This window comes from Pelecanus crispus, chromosome 11, assembly GCF_030463565.1.
Source record: "Pelecanus crispus isolate bPelCri1 chromosome 11, bPelCri1.pri, whole genome shotgun sequence".
Taxonomy (NCBI): Eukaryota; Metazoa; Chordata; class Aves; order Pelecaniformes; family Pelecanidae; genus Pelecanus; species Pelecanus crispus.
This window is the reverse complement of record NC_134653.1, coordinates 8962589-8980005: the sequence shown is the minus strand read 5'-3', so window position 1 is coordinate 8980005 and position 17417 is coordinate 8962589. Positions and strand designations below refer to the sequence as shown.

Sequence of the window (17417 nt, the reverse complement as noted above, 5' to 3'; positions counted from 1 at the left end):
TGTTCCCTTGTGATAGGCCGTCTTCCTTAGAGAGAAGTAGAAATCAAATTTCAAATAATCTCTTCCTCTTGGGGTTTTCTTGGTTTTTGGTTTTTCCCCCTCAAAAAAGGCTGATATTCTAGGCTGGTACACAACTTTAAGCAATGTGGTCTCTTTATCTCAGTGAAAATGGTTTGCTAAGTGTGTGTGTTTGGGTTTTTTTCAAGCAAGATCTGCAGATACATGGGCCTAAGGGGGGCTAAGAACCTTATTTTGCTCCCTTATAGTCCTGGCTAGTAAAATATTCTCTCCTGTGTCATATGATGTGGGACAGCCTTGTGGACTGCTTACTCCACTGCTGTTGAGGTCCGGGATCTGACTTCCCTTTCCAGTAAGGCAGGAAGGAAACTGGATAGAAAAGCAAAGAATAAACACAAAATCCAATGTAAGTTAAACTTCTCTTATCGGTACCCTGGAATATCTGAAATTGTTCCTCAGAAACAGTATTTTGTGTGTTGTTATACAGCTTGCTTTTAAAAGTGCAGATAAATGACAAACATTTCAGAGACCAAAATAAATCTGTGTACCATCCAGGTACCCAGAACTTCGTATTTTGGTAAAGCGTCTGGTCCATTATCAGCCTGTCTTTCCGTATCTACTCAGTCCCTAAACAGAGAAATTATGCGACTAGCTCATACACCCCACCTGACCTTGTTTGGTATCAGGACCTGTAGCAGTTTTGTACCACAGGATATTTTTATCAAAATTCATATCTGGTTCTTTAATTGTACCCAGAAATAGATAGTCTAGAATTTTTTTTCTGCAATAAGTAGCAAGCAGCCAATGTCCATCTGTCTCTTCCTGCCCCTTCCCGTTCAGCATCAGTCTGCTTTTCCAATCTGGATTAATAAGAGGATTTTCTTGCCCTCACGATGCAGGAACACAGGCATGTTCAGAGCTTACAATCCAAGTGACTATACATTGCAGTATTAAATGGAGGAATTGTGATTGCTGGACTTCTTGCTTCGCTGGCAGCAGTGTAACATTTATCTTCTAATGTTTTAGCTGGTATTAATTAGCCTTACAAATATTTAACAGCATCTCACTTAATATCTTCTCTTTGGGGGACAAGGAGAAAAGAAGAGAGGCCAGGAGTAAATTCCTAGAGGAGAAATATGAAAATAGTGGAAAATACTAATCTGTCACAAATACAGCAGGATAAGATTTTCTGGTACTCTTTTGCCCAAGAATTTTTAACCATTGTGTAGAAAAGAAATGTACTGATTTATCAAAGAGCAGCCATTGCTATAGTTAAAATCATGTGTTGTTTGATGCACAAACTAAAGCTGCCCTAGGTCATCTTTAACTGGGGCCTGACATGTTTCAATATTTAATCAGATGTCAGAAAACAACTTGGATCACAAACAAGTTCTGAATATATCCTGCATGAACTGAGAAAAGGGTGGAGAGAGAAGGGATGTCAGATCTCTGCCTTTAATTTATCTGTTAAAATAGATTCCAATTATGCATCTGTCTGTTTTTATTAGCTGCTTTTATTTCAGTATTCATCCTTTTAGAAGTGTTTACATCAGACATATTAAATGTACATATTTCAGTCAAGCCTGTGTCAAACAGCTAATCTGGCTAGTTCAGACGCTGCTCTAAGACTTAAAGTGTACTTTCAGATCTTGCTGTTGCACTTGCATATAGTGATGGCAGTGCCACAGCATTGCAACCGCAGAGGCCATACTTACGCAGTTGCACTTTCTCCCCACTGTCGCAGTCTATACCATGGGCCTGGGGAGTTCTGTCAAACGCCGTCGTCTTCAGTACAAATTCTCTAGGTACTGGATTTGGGTTCCTAACATGTGTCCTGAGGTAGGCAACTTACTGGTAATTACATGAAATATTATTTGATGCTGAAAGTTATTCAATATGTCTTTAGAATAATTAGTCCATTAGAGTTCAAATCTACTCAACTTTTCAAATGCAACGTATAACCTCTTAGGGTATTTTAAGAGTAAGGTAAGAGGTACTATGGGGCTTGTCAAGTAGGTGTATTGCTGCACTTGTAAGCACAGTGATTTAAGAGGACAGGCTTTGACTCCTAGTCTCTGAAAATAAGTAAATTTGTTTCTGTCACACTGTGGGTACTTACTAAAAAAAGATAAACTCAATAGGAGGTGCTAATCAGTTCTCTTTTCTTTCAGGGAATATGATGTTTATGCTACATTTTAAACAAGAAAACAAAAGAGTGCAGTTAGGATCTTTTTCATAAAATTTCAAGCAATATATAACCTTCTGCTGTGGGTCCTTTTCTGTACGTGGTTCTGTACATTGTTCTGTAACAGCAAAGTGCTTACACTATTTCCTCAAACAACAGGTGTAATAATGTAAACCAAGAGATTTTTAAGATGTGATGCTGTAAGAACACAAAGCACCACTGTTAAGCTGGGATAACCTGTTACCTATTTTCCACAGTCATTGGAAATCCCATTCCTGTTGGGCTATTCCTAGCTCTGTTATTGTTTTGGGGTTTTTGGTTGTGGGGTTTTTTGGGGGGTTGGTTGGTTGGGGTTTTTTTTTTTTCAGAGAACATTAATTAGAGTACTGCTTAAGAGGAGATACCTCTTGGAATAGCACACTGGATGGCTATGATGGTGATGCCCTCCTTCAGGTTTAGGGATTCAGGACTGTGAAGAGGCAGCACGCTAACTCGCAAAGCCTTGTTGTTGCAAGGAATAATTCCTTTTTTTTTCCCCTTGGAAGATTTGCATACTCTCTTGGGCTACTAAACATGAATCGTCGATTCCTCGTTTTCACAAAACATGACAGTAATATTGAGCATCCACTGCTCAAGTAGCCAAATGCCTGATGGCCGGATTCCCCCGCAGTTTCTCCCCCCGTTCGTTCCCGGTGCCGTGCACCGGCAGCCGCCCGCCTGGCACCGGGGCCGGGAGGTGCTGCGGCGCAGCAGGAGCCGCTCCTGGCTGCCCAGCTCCGTTCTCTGCTGACTGCCAGTTAACAAAGAATCTCGAATTTATTCATCTACAAGGGCTTCTGAAGCGTTTAACCCCGAGAAGGGAGCGGGGCCTACTCCGCCCTCGGTGCCGGACACCCCGCGCGGGCCTCGAAGCGAGGACCTCACTGCTCAGGGCCCGGCGGGGCGGCAGGGCCCGCCCACACTGGGCCCCCCCGGCGGGGCCCGGGCCCGGGCCGCCCCCCTCCCAGCGCAGGGGGCTGCGGGCGGCCCGCGGGCCGCGGCTGCCCCGCCCCGGGGCTAACGGCTCCGCCAGCCTCGCCGGGAGGCGGCGCCGGGCGGCCCCGGCGGCGGAGGGGCGGGGCCGCTCCCTCCCGTTTCCCAGGGTGCACCGGGCGCGGTGGCTGTCTGGCCACGTCCCCGGGCCACGTCGCTCGGTGCCCGCTGAGCTTACGCCATCTTCGCTCCCCGGCCCCGGGCTGCGCTGCCGCCTCTGCCGCCGCCATGAACATCTTCCGCCTCACCGGGGACTTGTCCCACCTGGCGGCCATCATCATCCTGCTGCTTAAGATCTGGAAGAGCCGCTCCTGCGCGGGTGCGTGCGGAAGGCCGCTGGGCGGGCGAGGGGAGGGCGGCGGGACCGGCCGGGCAGCTCCGGGCCGCGGTGCCTGAGGGGAGCCTCGCTGGGGGCTGGGCGCGATCGCCGCCTTCTCGCCGCGGCGGGGGGGGTGCTGCGATCGCTTCTGCCGCCCTTCAGGGACCGCTCCCCAGGAGGGCTCAGCCGAGCCCGTGGGGGGGCACCCGGGGGGGTCCCGTCTGCCCCGCTCGCCCGGGAGGCGGCTGTGGTAAAGCGGGGAGAGGCGGGGGAGGGGGCATTGTGTGTCCCCCGCCCCCGAGGCGCCCCGTGAAGGCCCCCGGGGCGGGAGGGCAGAACTCGCCCCCGGCAGGTGAAGAGGGACGATCGCTCCCCTCAGCGCGGGGGAGAGGGGGCTCAGCCCTGCTCCTGAGCGACCTCCCTGCGAACTCGGCCCCCGCCGAAACCGGGGTGCGGGAGGCGGGCGGGAGCCGCGTTCCCCCCCGGGGTGGGGGCGCCCTCGCGGGAGCTGCGGCTCCGTGAGAGGTTTGGTCGTTGCCATTATTTGTACTTTAATCCCTGAGCACCACCACCCCGGCTGTCGGCGGGAGGCTCGCTCCTGCCTTATGTAAGTGCCCGGCGGCGAGCGAATGAATGGGGAGTCAGCTTTGGAGGAGGGGAGGGGGGAGGAATGCGTCCCCCGCGGGGCGGGCAGCCTCCCCCCCTCCCCGCGCCCGGCCGCTGTCGGCAAAGGAGAAGGAGCCTGTTTCCTCGCCTTCCCTGACAGTGCACAGCCTTCCCTCTGCGTGTTTGCTTGGCAGCTTTGGGCGCCGCTCTGGTGCGTGAAAGCTGGTTTTGGTGCAGCGTTGGGAGTCGCTGACTTGCAGTTTGCAGCTCCTGAAGTTTCCCTCCCTCTCTCCCCCTGCGCACTGGTGTGCATTCGCGGCTGACGAACGCTCCCTCTTCTTCCCTTTTGTTTTCCGCTCTCGCTGCGGTAAGAGTCAAACTGCGATTCGTGCCGGTTTTAAGGCTTCTGGGGTGCTTTCTTGTTTGCATGACCGGCTGTCGGAGGGAGGTTCCCGGCTGGAGCGAAGAGGCTTTCCGTCGAGGTCCCGGCCTGCTCTGACGTGGCAGCGGGAGAGGTGTGGCGGGGAGGGAGCGGGGTGCCGGCCGCCCTCGGGCTGGGCGCCGGGGGGAAGCCCCGCTCCCGCCGCTCCTCTGCCAGCCCGCCTGAGAAAGGCTCGTTCTTCCTCCCGTGTTTTGTACGTGCTTGCTCGAATTCCGTGTGATGTGGTTTGCTTTTTCCCTTCTAGTGTGCGGTGTGGTGGTTGGAGGGAATTGCAGGCAGTTCTTGTAACTGCAGCATAGCTGATTTCCTTCAGAAAACTAGGAGTTGTTGTATTTCAAAACGGGCGTTTCTGCGCTCTGTGTATTACATGGATCAGGCCACCGACCCTGGGAATACTGTTTTTGCTGTGGACTGCGGTTTCAACTGTGAGCTTGACTTTGCCTTCTCTCCGGTGAGCTTGTTCATTAGTAAGAGTGGTTATTCTTGAAATCGGTTTGCCATGTGTTGACACGAATTACTGTTCAAATACCGAGTTAACGCTGTTAAACAGCTGTATCTGTAAAGTCTAGAGTTAAGAGCGTGAAGAATTAGTTTAAGCTGCAACCTGAAAGAACTGAGAATGGGGAAATGAAAGAGATTTGCACTACAGGTAAGAGGAAGTAGAGGTTCTGTATGTTTTCCTGTCAAGTCACTTTTTGCTAATCACTTGGTAGCACAAAAGAAAAAAACAGTAAATGAAAAGCTTTGGTTTTAAACACACTTAAAGTAAAAACTGTTCTTAATTTTACAAAAGAGCTCAAGCGAATGACACCACAGTCCAAATGCAGTGGTAGCGCAGAACGGTTGTTTCTGAGGTCATGGAGCACAAGAGCTCCTTCCTAATGAACTTTCCTGGCTTAAGCTCTAGCAGATCAGGAATTCTGTCTGGATCTGGCAGGACAGGGCCTGGCCACCTTCAACTCTACAGAAGAGTTCTGTCCTCTGCCTTACTCGAGAAATGCAGTCAAGATTACAAACAACAACAGTTAATGATCTAAAACCTAAATATCTCTTGCTGTCTGAAGAAGGAAAATGAGAAATTCTAGTGCAAGGCTAAAATTCAAATAGTGTTTTAGCCAAGAGATTCTTAAGCAACCTTTGGACATGAGGTTATTTGCACAGCATAGTACAATGTAACCTAGTCCCATCTTTCTATTTAAAGTGATCTGATGTTGTTTTCCTTAAGTCAGTTGTGATTGAGGATCTCTGTTACTAAGGATTTATTCACAAGAAAGTAGACTCATACCAATCATTGTCTTTGGTACTGCTTTCTCCAGCACAGAAAGGTAAATGGCCCTATATTGCATAGGGCCCTCAACTGTTCCCTTTACCAAATTAGCCAGCATCCCTGAACACCAGCACACATACATGGACTCTTTCAGTAGAAAACACCTGCTTCATTCATTTTCCTGAGCAAAAAAATGAAACGGGTATGCGTTTGTCTGGGATTGGAGGTTTTTTTGGTGTCTTCCAGTTCTGCCTGAGTCGTTAGGAGTAAATCCAGATCCATGTTACTTCTGTGAGATTAGTGTCTGAGGCCTAACAAGTTTGTCTGGAATGAGAAGAGTACCTCGAAGGAGCATGGGATTTTAGTTTTGGGGCTCCATCCTGTTCCTTGTAGTGGTTTGTTGTTGTCAGTTGTGGTTTCTACTAATAAAACCTTCATAAATGTATATTCACATAAAATATGTTTGTAAAGTTGTACACAACAATAACCCCTAAATAGTTACTGGTTAATGTTGAGCAGCTGCTAAATGCCTCTTATTACTGGTCTTTCAGCGATTCCTTTACATTGCATATTAGAGCAGTTTATAAAGTAAATAAACTTAAACCTCATGGTTATTGGTGACTAAAGAAATACAGGCAAACTAGCTGCTGCTTTAACTGTGCACTTCTGAAGCAGCAGAAGCTTAGAAAATAAACGCTTCTAACTAATTGCTGAACTGTAGGCCGTGATCCATGAAGAGCTGGCAAACCACATGGTGCCGACTCCTCTCTTCTGGTTGCATCTGTGTGTGTCTGAGGCCTTTGTTCCAACTCAGAGGCCTGTAAAAGCAGCTGGAAACGAGAGGGAGACAGCCTGTGTACCTCTCCTGCAACCTGCTGTTTTCTGAAGACACATCAGTCCCCGTTTTCTTTCCTAAGAAGTGACTCCTCTAACTGAGGAAAACAGGTGATGCTAGGATAATCTGCATTATGAAGTAGTCTGTGTTTTCAATGTTTGACAAACTTTTTTTCCCCCCCCCTAATTTAGTCAATATGTTAAAAAGAGAACAAGGGGAAAGAAATCAAGTCATGATTTCAGAGCTGGCAGGGAAACAATTTTTCGCATGACTGATTATTTGAGTTTCCAAATTTAGAATTTGGAAAAACGTTTGCCACTCCAAATAACAGCTCGGAAATAATTACTAGGAGCTGTGGAGAATGTAGCAGGTAACTCCATTATTGACTTCATGTCATAATTAGGAAATTCATGAGACTTGAAGAATCCTGTGCTTTCAAACATTGTCATGTTCAGACTGCATTTTTAATCCATTCCGAGTCAAATTAGATTGTTTGTACTGCAAATTACTGCCTGCAAATTGATTTGCTTTTCTCAGTGTCATTTGTCAAGTGTTAAAGGTGACCTGCAGTTGCAAGGCTGTCAAATTATATGCTGAATACTCTAAAAAAAGTAGTGTAGATAGTAAATGTGTGATACTTTTGCTAGGTAATGTAGCTGTCTCTCATAATTTTGTTTGTGTCTACTATGGGCCAGGTCATATGCTATGTTGAAGGCCTTAGTACTTTGCCATAGGCTGCTGCCAATTTGTCTGTATTTTCTCAAAAAATGCTGCTTTAGGTAGGTTTAGAATTTCTTCTCTCTCTGAAGGAAAATTTTGCCTTTCTCAATTGACAAATTGTGTTTAGAGTTAGGTTGTGTTTTTTTTAATTGAAAGTGCAGGATTCTTAATGTTAGTATGTGATTAGCAGAACCAGAGAAGTTGTGGTTCTATGGCTGATGTGGACTTCATACTGAACAAAACTACTCTCTTAACTAAATACTTCAAAAAGTCTGTGAGGTTTCCATGACAAAGTATGGACTGGCTTTCCTTAGAAAAACACTGTTTGTAGATTTTTATGGTTGTGATATGCAGTTCATAGTTAGTAAGTAGTGTACACACTCCACAGCCAGGCCGACTGAATGCCTCTGCTGCCTATTGCTCTTTACCTAACTCATGATAGCAAAATGAAGTTGACGAGACAATGCTACAATTCCAGCTCTGCTGTCCTCCCTGGCTGTGAAAATCAGCTGAGCTTTTGAATTCAAGTTTCACACTATTGCTTCTAGCCAAACTAGAGCGCAGAAGTTGAAGGAGTTTTTCTATGTGTGAGGATGAAACAAAAATGAGAAGTTTGACTTGTGAAATTTGAGCCCAGAGCTTGGGAAGAAGAAATAAAAATGTGTTTCTTTAACTCAAGATCTAAGTAATGTTTATGGGAGTAAAAAGAAAGGGAGAAGGATGGGAATAACGGCAGCGTAGTCTCAGTATATTGCAGTTACCAACCATGAGCTGAGGTCAGTGCTGTGGCAGGTATATGGATATATTTCCTAAAGTTTTGAAATGTACCAAATTCATACAGCAGAGTGTTTACATGTTTCATCCCCCTGTTTTTGCTAGTGGTATAGATCTTATTTTCTCCCAGTTTGCCTCTCTCTCCATCGGTCTTTGGTTTAAACTTTGAACCTTGCCTAGTCTAGCCTATTTAACTTGAAAATTATTTTAAACTTGGTTTTAGGATGTTTTTCAGGAACATTTGACTAATCTAAAGATTCAAAATTCAGTGTAAATACTGAAAGCCTTAATAAAAATTATAACTTTTGGGTTGGGGGGGAGGTGAGGCTGGCAATGGCTTAGAGGAATTTGTCAAGTATATTACTTGCATTTATGTGACAATACATCCAGATCTAAATTTATAGCTGTTATCAATAATTAATGTATCTTATATGCTTTTTTTGCTGTTCACAGTTACTTGCTAAAAGAAAATAGCATGTTAAATAATTAACATAACTATATGCTGTAGTGTGATGCTGTACTGTAATCTGTCCAGGTGGATTTCTTTGTCCTGTAGGTTTTGACCTTAGGGCACTGTTGCTTGCTGAGAGGTTTATTAGCTTGAGAGCAGGGCTCTGTCAAAAGTTGCAGTGTCAGCGAGCACACCTGGGATGCAACTGAGAGTGCTGCTTCAGCTGTCTTTGCAATGTAGTTCTAGTTCAAGAAATGTCAAATGTGGTTGGGTTTTTTTTTTCCTAAACTTTGGGAAGTGTTTTGGGGGGGGATAGTTTTGTGGGTTTTTTTGGGGGGTGGTGGTGGTTAATACTTACAGCTTTTGTTTTATAATTTTACAGCTGTATAACTGTGGGTTTTAAGGCATTTGCTGTTTCCTGTACTACAGTTGCTTATGGGCAGTTGGGTTGTTCTTCAGGTAGTACATTACATACATCGTAGACATTTCACATGTGAAAGTTGCAAACACAAGCCCTTTTTAATTGTTACTATTTCAGCCATTCCTGCCCCTTCATCTGGGGCAGCTTATTCAGTGTTTCCTAAGCCAGCATGAAAAAGGAGTTCAATAACCATAGGAGATAGCCTTTCTTCTAATTGCTTTATGGCACTGTTAATAAAAGCCTTCCTCAGAAATATCCTTGTATAAAGGGACAACCATTTTCAGCCTTGCATCATAACCCGCTCCTAGAGAATTTTTTCTCTCTTGTTTTTTGAACAATATTTGCATGCTTAACTGAACAGATTCAAATATTTTCACCCTGGATGGCTGAAAACAAGAATAATTGGAATAACAAGATAGAGGTGCGGGCAAGGTTGTTTTGTCCCCCTGCTGTGACACACCACCGCATCAGTATTATGGAGCGATGCTTCACCTCAGTTTTCAGCAGCTTTTAGTGACTGATTGTGCAAAGCTTTTATGCTTCTAACTCTGCTCTAGTGTCTGAAGTTAAGTACAAACAAATGGTTTGATGTTGGGGCTTTGGCCTAAAATCAAAAGTTACTTTGAAGATGCAATGTAGATGTCTGTCATTTTAGCTCACTTCTCTCTTTTTTTATTTTGTTATAGCACATAGTAACATCTGGTTTTTACTGTTTGATAGTATTTTTTTACCCACCATGTGGTCATTTAAGCTTCTGAATTGAATTGCCTTCTGTTTTAAAGTCAATTTATTCCTTTAAAATCATGTTATTGGTGCTAGTATACTTCTGATTATCACTGGATCTGTAGTATCTATTGCCCTTATACCTTTCCAGCTATTCAGCATCTAAAGAATGTACTGAGGCATGTGACAGCACTCTGAGAATTGAAAGCTAATGCAGCCTTGCTGCATAGTGCCCAAGGATAATGCAGAACAGATAGTGTAATCTACAAAAATATCACCTACAAGCTATCTGCTGTGAGTAACTTCTAAATCTTGTGTAGTGCTAGCACCTTTTCCAGGACAGTGGTGTATAGGTAACCTAAATTCACGCTACTGAAATATATGAACTTATAGTTCTCTTTCTACAGCTTACTTCTGGAAGCCTGGGTTCTGTCCTAATTTTGTAATCAACTTGCTTAGAAATAAAAGATATATCCTTTCTCATCCTTGGCATCAAGTGTTTTAAAGCACATCATCACTTTTTGAATAATTAATTATTTCCTTTATTGCTTTAGGTATTTCTGGGAAAAGCCAGCTTCTGTTTGCACTGGTCTTCACTACCCGTTATCTGGACCTCTTCACTTCATTCATTTCATTGTATAACACATCTATGAAGGTAGAGTATACTGAAGAGTTAGAAAAGCTAGTAATGTTGCATGCAGAGTGCATAATTTCAATTATAAAAGCTTCCTTAAACGGCACAGTTATTACAGAATAAGTTCTAGATGGGCTTTGGATAAAGAATGTGGAAAATTGACTCAAAACCCTACTTTCTTCTACACTCTACATGCAATTTTTAAAAACTGTTTGTATGGGGACTGTGACATTTAGAACAAATGCCATTTTGGTTATTGAAAATAAAAGCTTTTGGAAGAATGGTTCAAATAAATTGTATTTCTCAATTGAGACATTACAGCTTAAGTAAATCTCTTTTTATCCACAACAGGGTAAATTAGTATTCAAAATACAGTGCCAGAATTGTAGCAAGTGTCTGGTCAGGGACTGGTCAAAAGTTGACAGGTGTATGCTTTTAGGAACGTAGCTTCCATCAGATTATACCCCGTTTGCTTGCCCACTGCATGTTAGTGAGCCCAAATTTGGGTTTGTTACTACTTATTTATTCCTGCAATTTGTGGTGCTGAGTAGAAGAAAATAAAGCAGTAGACTGGGAGAGTGCAGCATGTTTGTGGCACCAGTACGGATTGGTGCATTTGTGGCACCAGAGCAGACACCTTTTTAATCCAGTTCCTTTATTCTTGGATTTTCTTGATGCGCTTCAACTTTAGTTCAGAGGATAGTATAACTTTGCCAAGAGGAAGGACTAGATAGTCAATAATACAAAACATACTAAAGAATTAGGGGAATAATACTGTAAAATAGAATTTTAGATCTTAAACCCACTCACGCTGTTGTCTTCTAACAAGTCAAATATGCACGCTTAAGTTTTAACAGTCTAGATGAAGAACTGTGGATTAAGTAAAATACTCTTGAAACACGAGCTTTTTTTTCCTATGTAATTTCTGAGAATATTGAAAGCTACTGTTAGGTGCGCTAAGGGAGCAGCTAGGTTTTTTGCAATTTATTTATTGGTTGTGATTCAGGGTCGTGACCATGTCTTTGTTCTGCAGCCCTCCTACCTAGAAAAGGAATGAATATGGGAAGATGACACTTCTGATACTCAACTTCATGCTAAACTTAGTCTTTCCAGTAACAAAAGAGTGGTCCTCTGTTCAAATCCAATATTAACTTGCAAAATGAAAGCCTCTGTTAGAATTTCAAAGGTTACTGTTTAGAGAGGTTGTTAGATGTAATTGGCTTTTCAGCCCATTATTGTAGTGCAAAGCAAAACTCCTTGAGTCTCCCAACACAGCTTCTTGTTCTATCTATGCATATTTAGAAGTATATAACATTACACAGTTGTAGAGAACATGAACTACTATACAAATAAGCTTACCCAGAGCATAACTAAATGAACTTTCTACTCAGAGGGAAATGCTGTAATTGGCAGCAAAAAAAGTTGTTAATTTCTGTAGAGTTAGGATTTTCTTCAGTATTTTTGAAGAAATATTAACTAAACTACGGGTGCCAACTTGCTGTTGACAGTGATCATCAGATATTTAGGAAAATTAGTTTCTTCTGTGTTCTAGGAGTATATACAGAAATACAGAAATTGGCACTATCTGCCTTTCTTAATGACCTGCAGACTTTCATTTTTGTGATTTGTAGCGTTCTGTGTCTTACAGTTTCTTTTTCATGGTACCTGTGTCTGAGTATTAGATGCATTTCTGCTGGTGCACTCTGCAGCCATTTTTCTACCATTCTTTTATTTTATTTTGGTCTCTTCAAAAATGAAAACCTTTTGAGTGTCCCAAAACACTCTATAATTCTCAGGAAGAAATCTTTAGTAAGGAGTTGGGGTTCATTCACACTTCCTTAGTGTTGTCTTTGATGATACCAATTACAGCTAGTTTACACCTGTAGTAGGGATTCCCTGTATCTGATATCCTGTCCTGTGGTCCTTTATCTCCAGTCAGCTGGGGTGCTAGTGTGGTAAAGAGTCTTTGGATTCTGAGCTCCTTAGTATACTATTTGTACCATTTTGTGTCTGTGGGCAGTGCTTTTAGTGATTAGTAGCATTTGCAAACAATGGATTTTTATATCTGTGACTTTTCGGTTGTAACGAACTGTAAAGAAAGTCGTAAATTTAATGTGATAAATGGTTTGGAATATTTAATCTTTGTGATGAAACTGAGGCAGAAGCTAAACTGTTTGTCTAGTCTACTGTACTAGGTTGTGCCTGGGACAGCGTGAGCTCTGTCCTGATGATGGCAGATTGACCTTTAGAAAGTCTCTCTGATTCTGTTTTCTCACCTATAAAAATAAGGCTATTTGCCTATTCTACGGGGAGTAGCTATGAAGTCTGCTGTACCGTAACAATTAAAAATGGCAACATTCGACATCAGCTGAAATTGAAACTGATTTCTGGTTCACTGCTTGTAGCAGTCTGTTAGTTTTGCAGGTTTTATGGCCTGTTGGTTGGTGGAGAACGCTGGCCACTTGCCACTCTTCGGATTTCAGAGATGTTTAAAGGTCTAAATGAAATTTTGTGATATGTTAAATAGCTGAGTCTGAATGGGGCTTATTGAATAGGCTTTTAATTGCCACATGAGCCACACCACTCCCAGGCTTTTTGAACGTAAAAAGCCCCCTTCCATCGTTATTGCATGTATGCACGTGCACATTTTTAATGTAAATGTTTTGGGCCAGTAGCAGAAGGGGTGTTCCTTCTCTAGTCAGTTCCTTAGTTCTTCCTAGTCAGGAAAGGCTCTTCAAAGAAACTTTGGGCAGTCATGCCCAGAGTCATTGGTCTTGAATTACTACTCTGCTGAGAAAAGTTAAATACTGCCACATAGCCTGGAACTACAAAGGCATGTAAACAAACAATACAAACAACCGAAAAAGACAGCACTTAACTCCTTTTAGTGCCTGGGAATATCTTTGTTCAGTGAGTTTGAGCTAATCCTGCAACTCTGTGGGTTGTTTTGTTTTTTTTCTTTCCTTGCCCTTTAGCTTATCTACATTGCTTGCTCGTATGCCACTGTGTATCTGATCTACATGAAATTTAAGGCCACCTATGACGGAAACCATGATACGTTCAGAGTGGAGTTTCTGATAGTTCCTGTTGGTGGACTCTCATTTCTTGTCAATCATGACTTCTCTCCTCTGGAGGTGAGTTGATTGTGGGCAGGAGGTTACACTTTTTTCTCTAAAATATTTAGAACTCGAAGATGAGCATTTTTAGGCTGATTGAGGAATGCTTGTAAGGTGCCTTGTTTAGTAGGTTCAGGCTAATCCTGTTCCCTTAATGCATCTTTACAGTGTAGATTTCTGTGAAAATTTAAGGCACTTCAGGATACTAGCATTATTATCAACGCTGATTATTAAGCAGAAGACTTACCTTTTTCCCAGTATACTCTGGTGGTTATATTAATTCAAATTAATATAGTTAGTTAATCAGTTATTTCCTTATGTTTGTTAAAAAAAATGCCCTAGATGCAGTTTGTGAATAGCTGGTGCCACCTGGTGAAAACAAAAAGACTTATTATACTACCTAAATTTTGTGGAATCGCAAATGGTCTAGAGTATTAGAAAGAATTGCATTGTATTTAAAATGCAGCTATATGTTTTCCTATCAGAAAAAAATATATTAAAAATGTAATTACAGAGAGTTCAAACAGGTAATTTTTCCCATGAAATAGAGAATAACTTTAGATGCTTATTTTAAGTGGACTGAGCTGCATTTTTACATTTATTGGAGTTAAATGATTTTTATTAGAGAGTGAAGGCATTTTAATTGCAACACTGCAAGACACTGTTTTAAAATTTGTTCTGTATTAACTTGTTCTTTAAACCAATAGATTTTAAAAAGTTGGAAGAACAGGGGGGGAAAAGGACTTCATCTTCCCTGCAGCTTTTCACAGCACCAGCTCTGTAAGCTGTGTTTCATGATACTGTGAATCCTGAACTGATGCATGCACATAAATTTCCTCATGAGTAAACCTATGCCTGCCAGCTCACTAGGCAGCTGGTTCGGAGAGTCTGTTGTCTGCCAAGAGAGTTGTTTCCTCGTACTGTCCCGTGGTTGATTATGGCACTTTCACTTAGTTTTTTCCTGTACCTAGGCTAGTTTGCCAAAATACTGTACCTATTCATAACATTGTTAGAGAGTGAAAAGTCAAGCCAAGTCAAATATCTTCTTTGCTTCTGTTATTGGTAAGACAGCTGAATATATCTGTGGGTTTTTGTTTTGTTTTTTTTTTTCTTTCAGATACTGTGGACCTTCTCCATCTATCTTGAATCGGTTGCTATTCTCCCTCAACTTTTTATGATCAGCAAAACTGGGGAAGCAGAGACCATCACTACCCACTATCTTTTCTTCTTGGGTCTGTACCGTGCCTTGTACTTAGTCAACTGGATTTGGCGCTACTATTTTGAGGGATTTTTTGACCTCATAGCTGTTGTTGCTGGTGTGGTCCAGACAGTTCTTTACTGTGACTTCTTCTATTTGTATGTTACAAAAGGTAAGTCATGCAGTAACTTCCAGCTTCAGGTTGTGGAACGTAGCAATTAACATATTTGTAGGGGTCTGCTGTATTGACATTACTAGGTTGTTAATTCTGTGTGCAAATTATTGCTGAAATCTCCTTGATAGATTTATCAAGTACACTTCCTGCTAGTGTGGGGCATTTCTGAGGATTATTTTTTATGGGTAGAATATAAATGTATAAATGGTCTGATTAACTTGACTGACAAATTTAAAATACGTATGGCTAAATACATGTTGCTATTGTCTTCCATTGATAAACATGATCCTCATGCTTCTCCTGACAACATACAGAGTTTTGTGCAGATTCCACATTTAGACGCCTTTCTCAGTGTTTTAAATACCTTAAGAGTCCAAAGAAGTTTGGATGTTTCTGTTTATGTGAAGTGTAGAAGCAGCCATTTCTGCTGGGTGCAGTAGTAATTCTGCCCTTATTCACATTCCAGCTTCCATGATACAACTACAAAGCTACATGGGGCTGTGTTATTTTAGTTGTAACACTTAAGAAACCATGGTCATAGGTTAATGTGTCCTGAGGATGAAAAGTGAGAATTCCAGGGTGCCACAAGAGGGCAGGATTGGATAGTTGTTAATTCATCATAGTTTTACCAGTGTGTATTGAAGAGAGAAGCTTGGGAGGGCTGTCTGCAGTGCACGCACTTTGTAACATAGTGAATCTATGTGATAGGTTTTGGTCTCTTTGAAGTTTTAACAGTGTGTGCTTCTCCTAGATCACGTCTTTGTCTTGTTAACTGTTCTCTTTCCTACTTTTCCTTACAGTACTCAAGGGAAAGAAGCTCAGTTTGCCAGCGTAAGTGCCAAAAAACCCATCACCAGCATCTGTCCGTTTGGATGCTTGGACAGAACAATCCTTATCACAAGCAAAGGCGAAGATGCTTGAGACAGAAAGTCAGAAACACAGCTCTTTATAGTGCAGGTAGTCATCAGCGGCTCTGTAAGAACGGAGGAAAAACAACCAGCAGATTTCTGTTTGATGCATCTTGCCTTTATCTTTTTTATTGCTATGTATAAAGATTTTTTACATAAAGAAACTTATACTGTATTAATAAAATCAGTGTATGGTTTCAATTGGAACAGTTCCAAAAGTGAGATTTTTGTGAGATTGTTTATGACCAGGAACAAGTGCAAACTTTTTTTTAATTTTCAAGAATTTCTTTGACTGACTTTTTTCTTTTTTTTTTTTTTTCAGTGCACAGATATGTGCATCCTTGATGGATGGTAGTCATCTGTTCTTTCCCTTTGATTCAATTTTCATTCCACTATATTTATTTTTTTTCCAAAAGGTGAATACATGTCAACTCTAAATCTGAAACCACCAATGTTCAATGTGATGTGCTGGTGCCCAGTCTTTGTGCCATCTGCTGACATGGAGTTCCTATTTAAAATATATGTTGGTGCCAGAAGGGGAACAGTCACATTTTGTAGTTGTTCCCCTTCTAAACCAGGCTGATGGCAAGAGGACAGTAAGGAAATCTCTTGAGGCCACAAGGATGGGCCCTTTCCTGTTTTGCCATGATGTTTGGGAGGGTAATCCCAATAACGAAAGCACTTGGCAGCACAGGTCATGGAGGGTAGGAGATGAGATACAGTTTTGTTGCTTAGTGGCAAGTGTTTGTGACTGTTCTTTGTTCAAGAAAAGAAGGTTAGGTATCTTGGATGTACAGCCCTGCTACACCATTGCAGCTATAGAAATGGGAGATTTGTAAGTTGTTGGTTACAGTAATCTGTAGGTGATAATTTTAAACAGTATCTACATTTTCTTTTTAATGAATGCTTTATAAGCAACTTCCATGTTCAGCTTCAAGTGGTTTTTGATGTCACTTTTGGACAATTAATATTTTTTTTTAGAAAGTTTTCAAAATCAGCAGCACCAGTTACCATTCTTATCCTTTAGATGATTCCCTTTTTTTACTGAGCTGTTGCATGATTTATCCTGTGTTACCATCCTCAATAAACACTTTATGAAATGGTGAAAATGTTGGGGGTTTTTATTCCTGAATTAAAGTTTTCTGTTAGCCTGAGACCAGACGAATAGTTGTAGTAAGGATGAGTTGCTTAATGTCATAGTTTGCTCTACTGAAATGGGAACTTTTTAAGGCTGAGGGGCATGATCGCTGAATGAAGCAATGGTGACTTAGTTCTGCTTGTTTTGTAAGAGCTCAATCTCCAGCCTAGTGCAGATGAGGGTTTGGCGCTCGTGTATGTTTTTGTTTCATCTTTAATAAATCATTTATCTTCTCTAACGTAGTTTACCATCATTATCCCCCTAGTTAGTGATGGCTATCATTCCTAACCCCTGATGTGAATAGTGGGGTTTTTTTATTTGGATGCATGCTAAGATGCTGCAGCCTCTAATATCTCAGATACTATGCTGAGTATCCTATTGCTGGTCGGAGTTGCTTGAAACCAGGGTCTGTCCCTGTCAAGAAATACAAGAGCCTGATTCTAGTTGTGGCCTTG

At 42.0% G+C, this 17417-nt stretch overlaps 1 protein-coding gene across 1 annotated transcript; it reads left to right on the top strand.

The window, feature by feature from the left end:
• The first annotated feature begins 3414 nt into the window (after positions 1-3414).
• KDELR2 (KDEL endoplasmic reticulum protein retention receptor 2) lies at positions 3415-15807 on the top strand. The gene is made up of 5 exons (XM_075719051.1): positions 3415-3554; positions 10348-10448; positions 13403-13561; positions 14661-14913; positions 15717-15807. The coding sequence occupies exons 1-5, from the start codon at positions 3464-3466 to the stop codon at positions 15749-15751; spliced, it is 639 nt and encodes a 212-aa protein (XP_075575166.1). The 5' UTR covers positions 3415-3463; the 3' UTR covers positions 15752-15807.
• The last annotated feature ends 1610 nt before the right edge of the window (positions 15808-17417 follow it).

What these genes read in the sequence shown, in the direction of transcription:
- KDELR2 (XM_075719051.1), top strand. Translation starts at nt 3,464, where the DNA reads ATGAACATCTTCCGCCTCACCGGGGACTTGTCCCACCTGGCGGCCATC. An exon ending in TGTATAACACATCTATGAAG is followed by an intron (nt 10,449 to 13,402) that starts GTAGAGTATACT and finishes CTTGCCCTTTAG; the next exon opens with CTTATCTACATTGCTTGCTC. An exon ending in ATGACTTCTCTCCTCTGGAG is followed by an intron (nt 13,562 to 14,660) that starts GTGAGTTGATTG and finishes TTTTTCTTTCAG; the next exon opens with ATACTGTGGACCTTCTCCAT.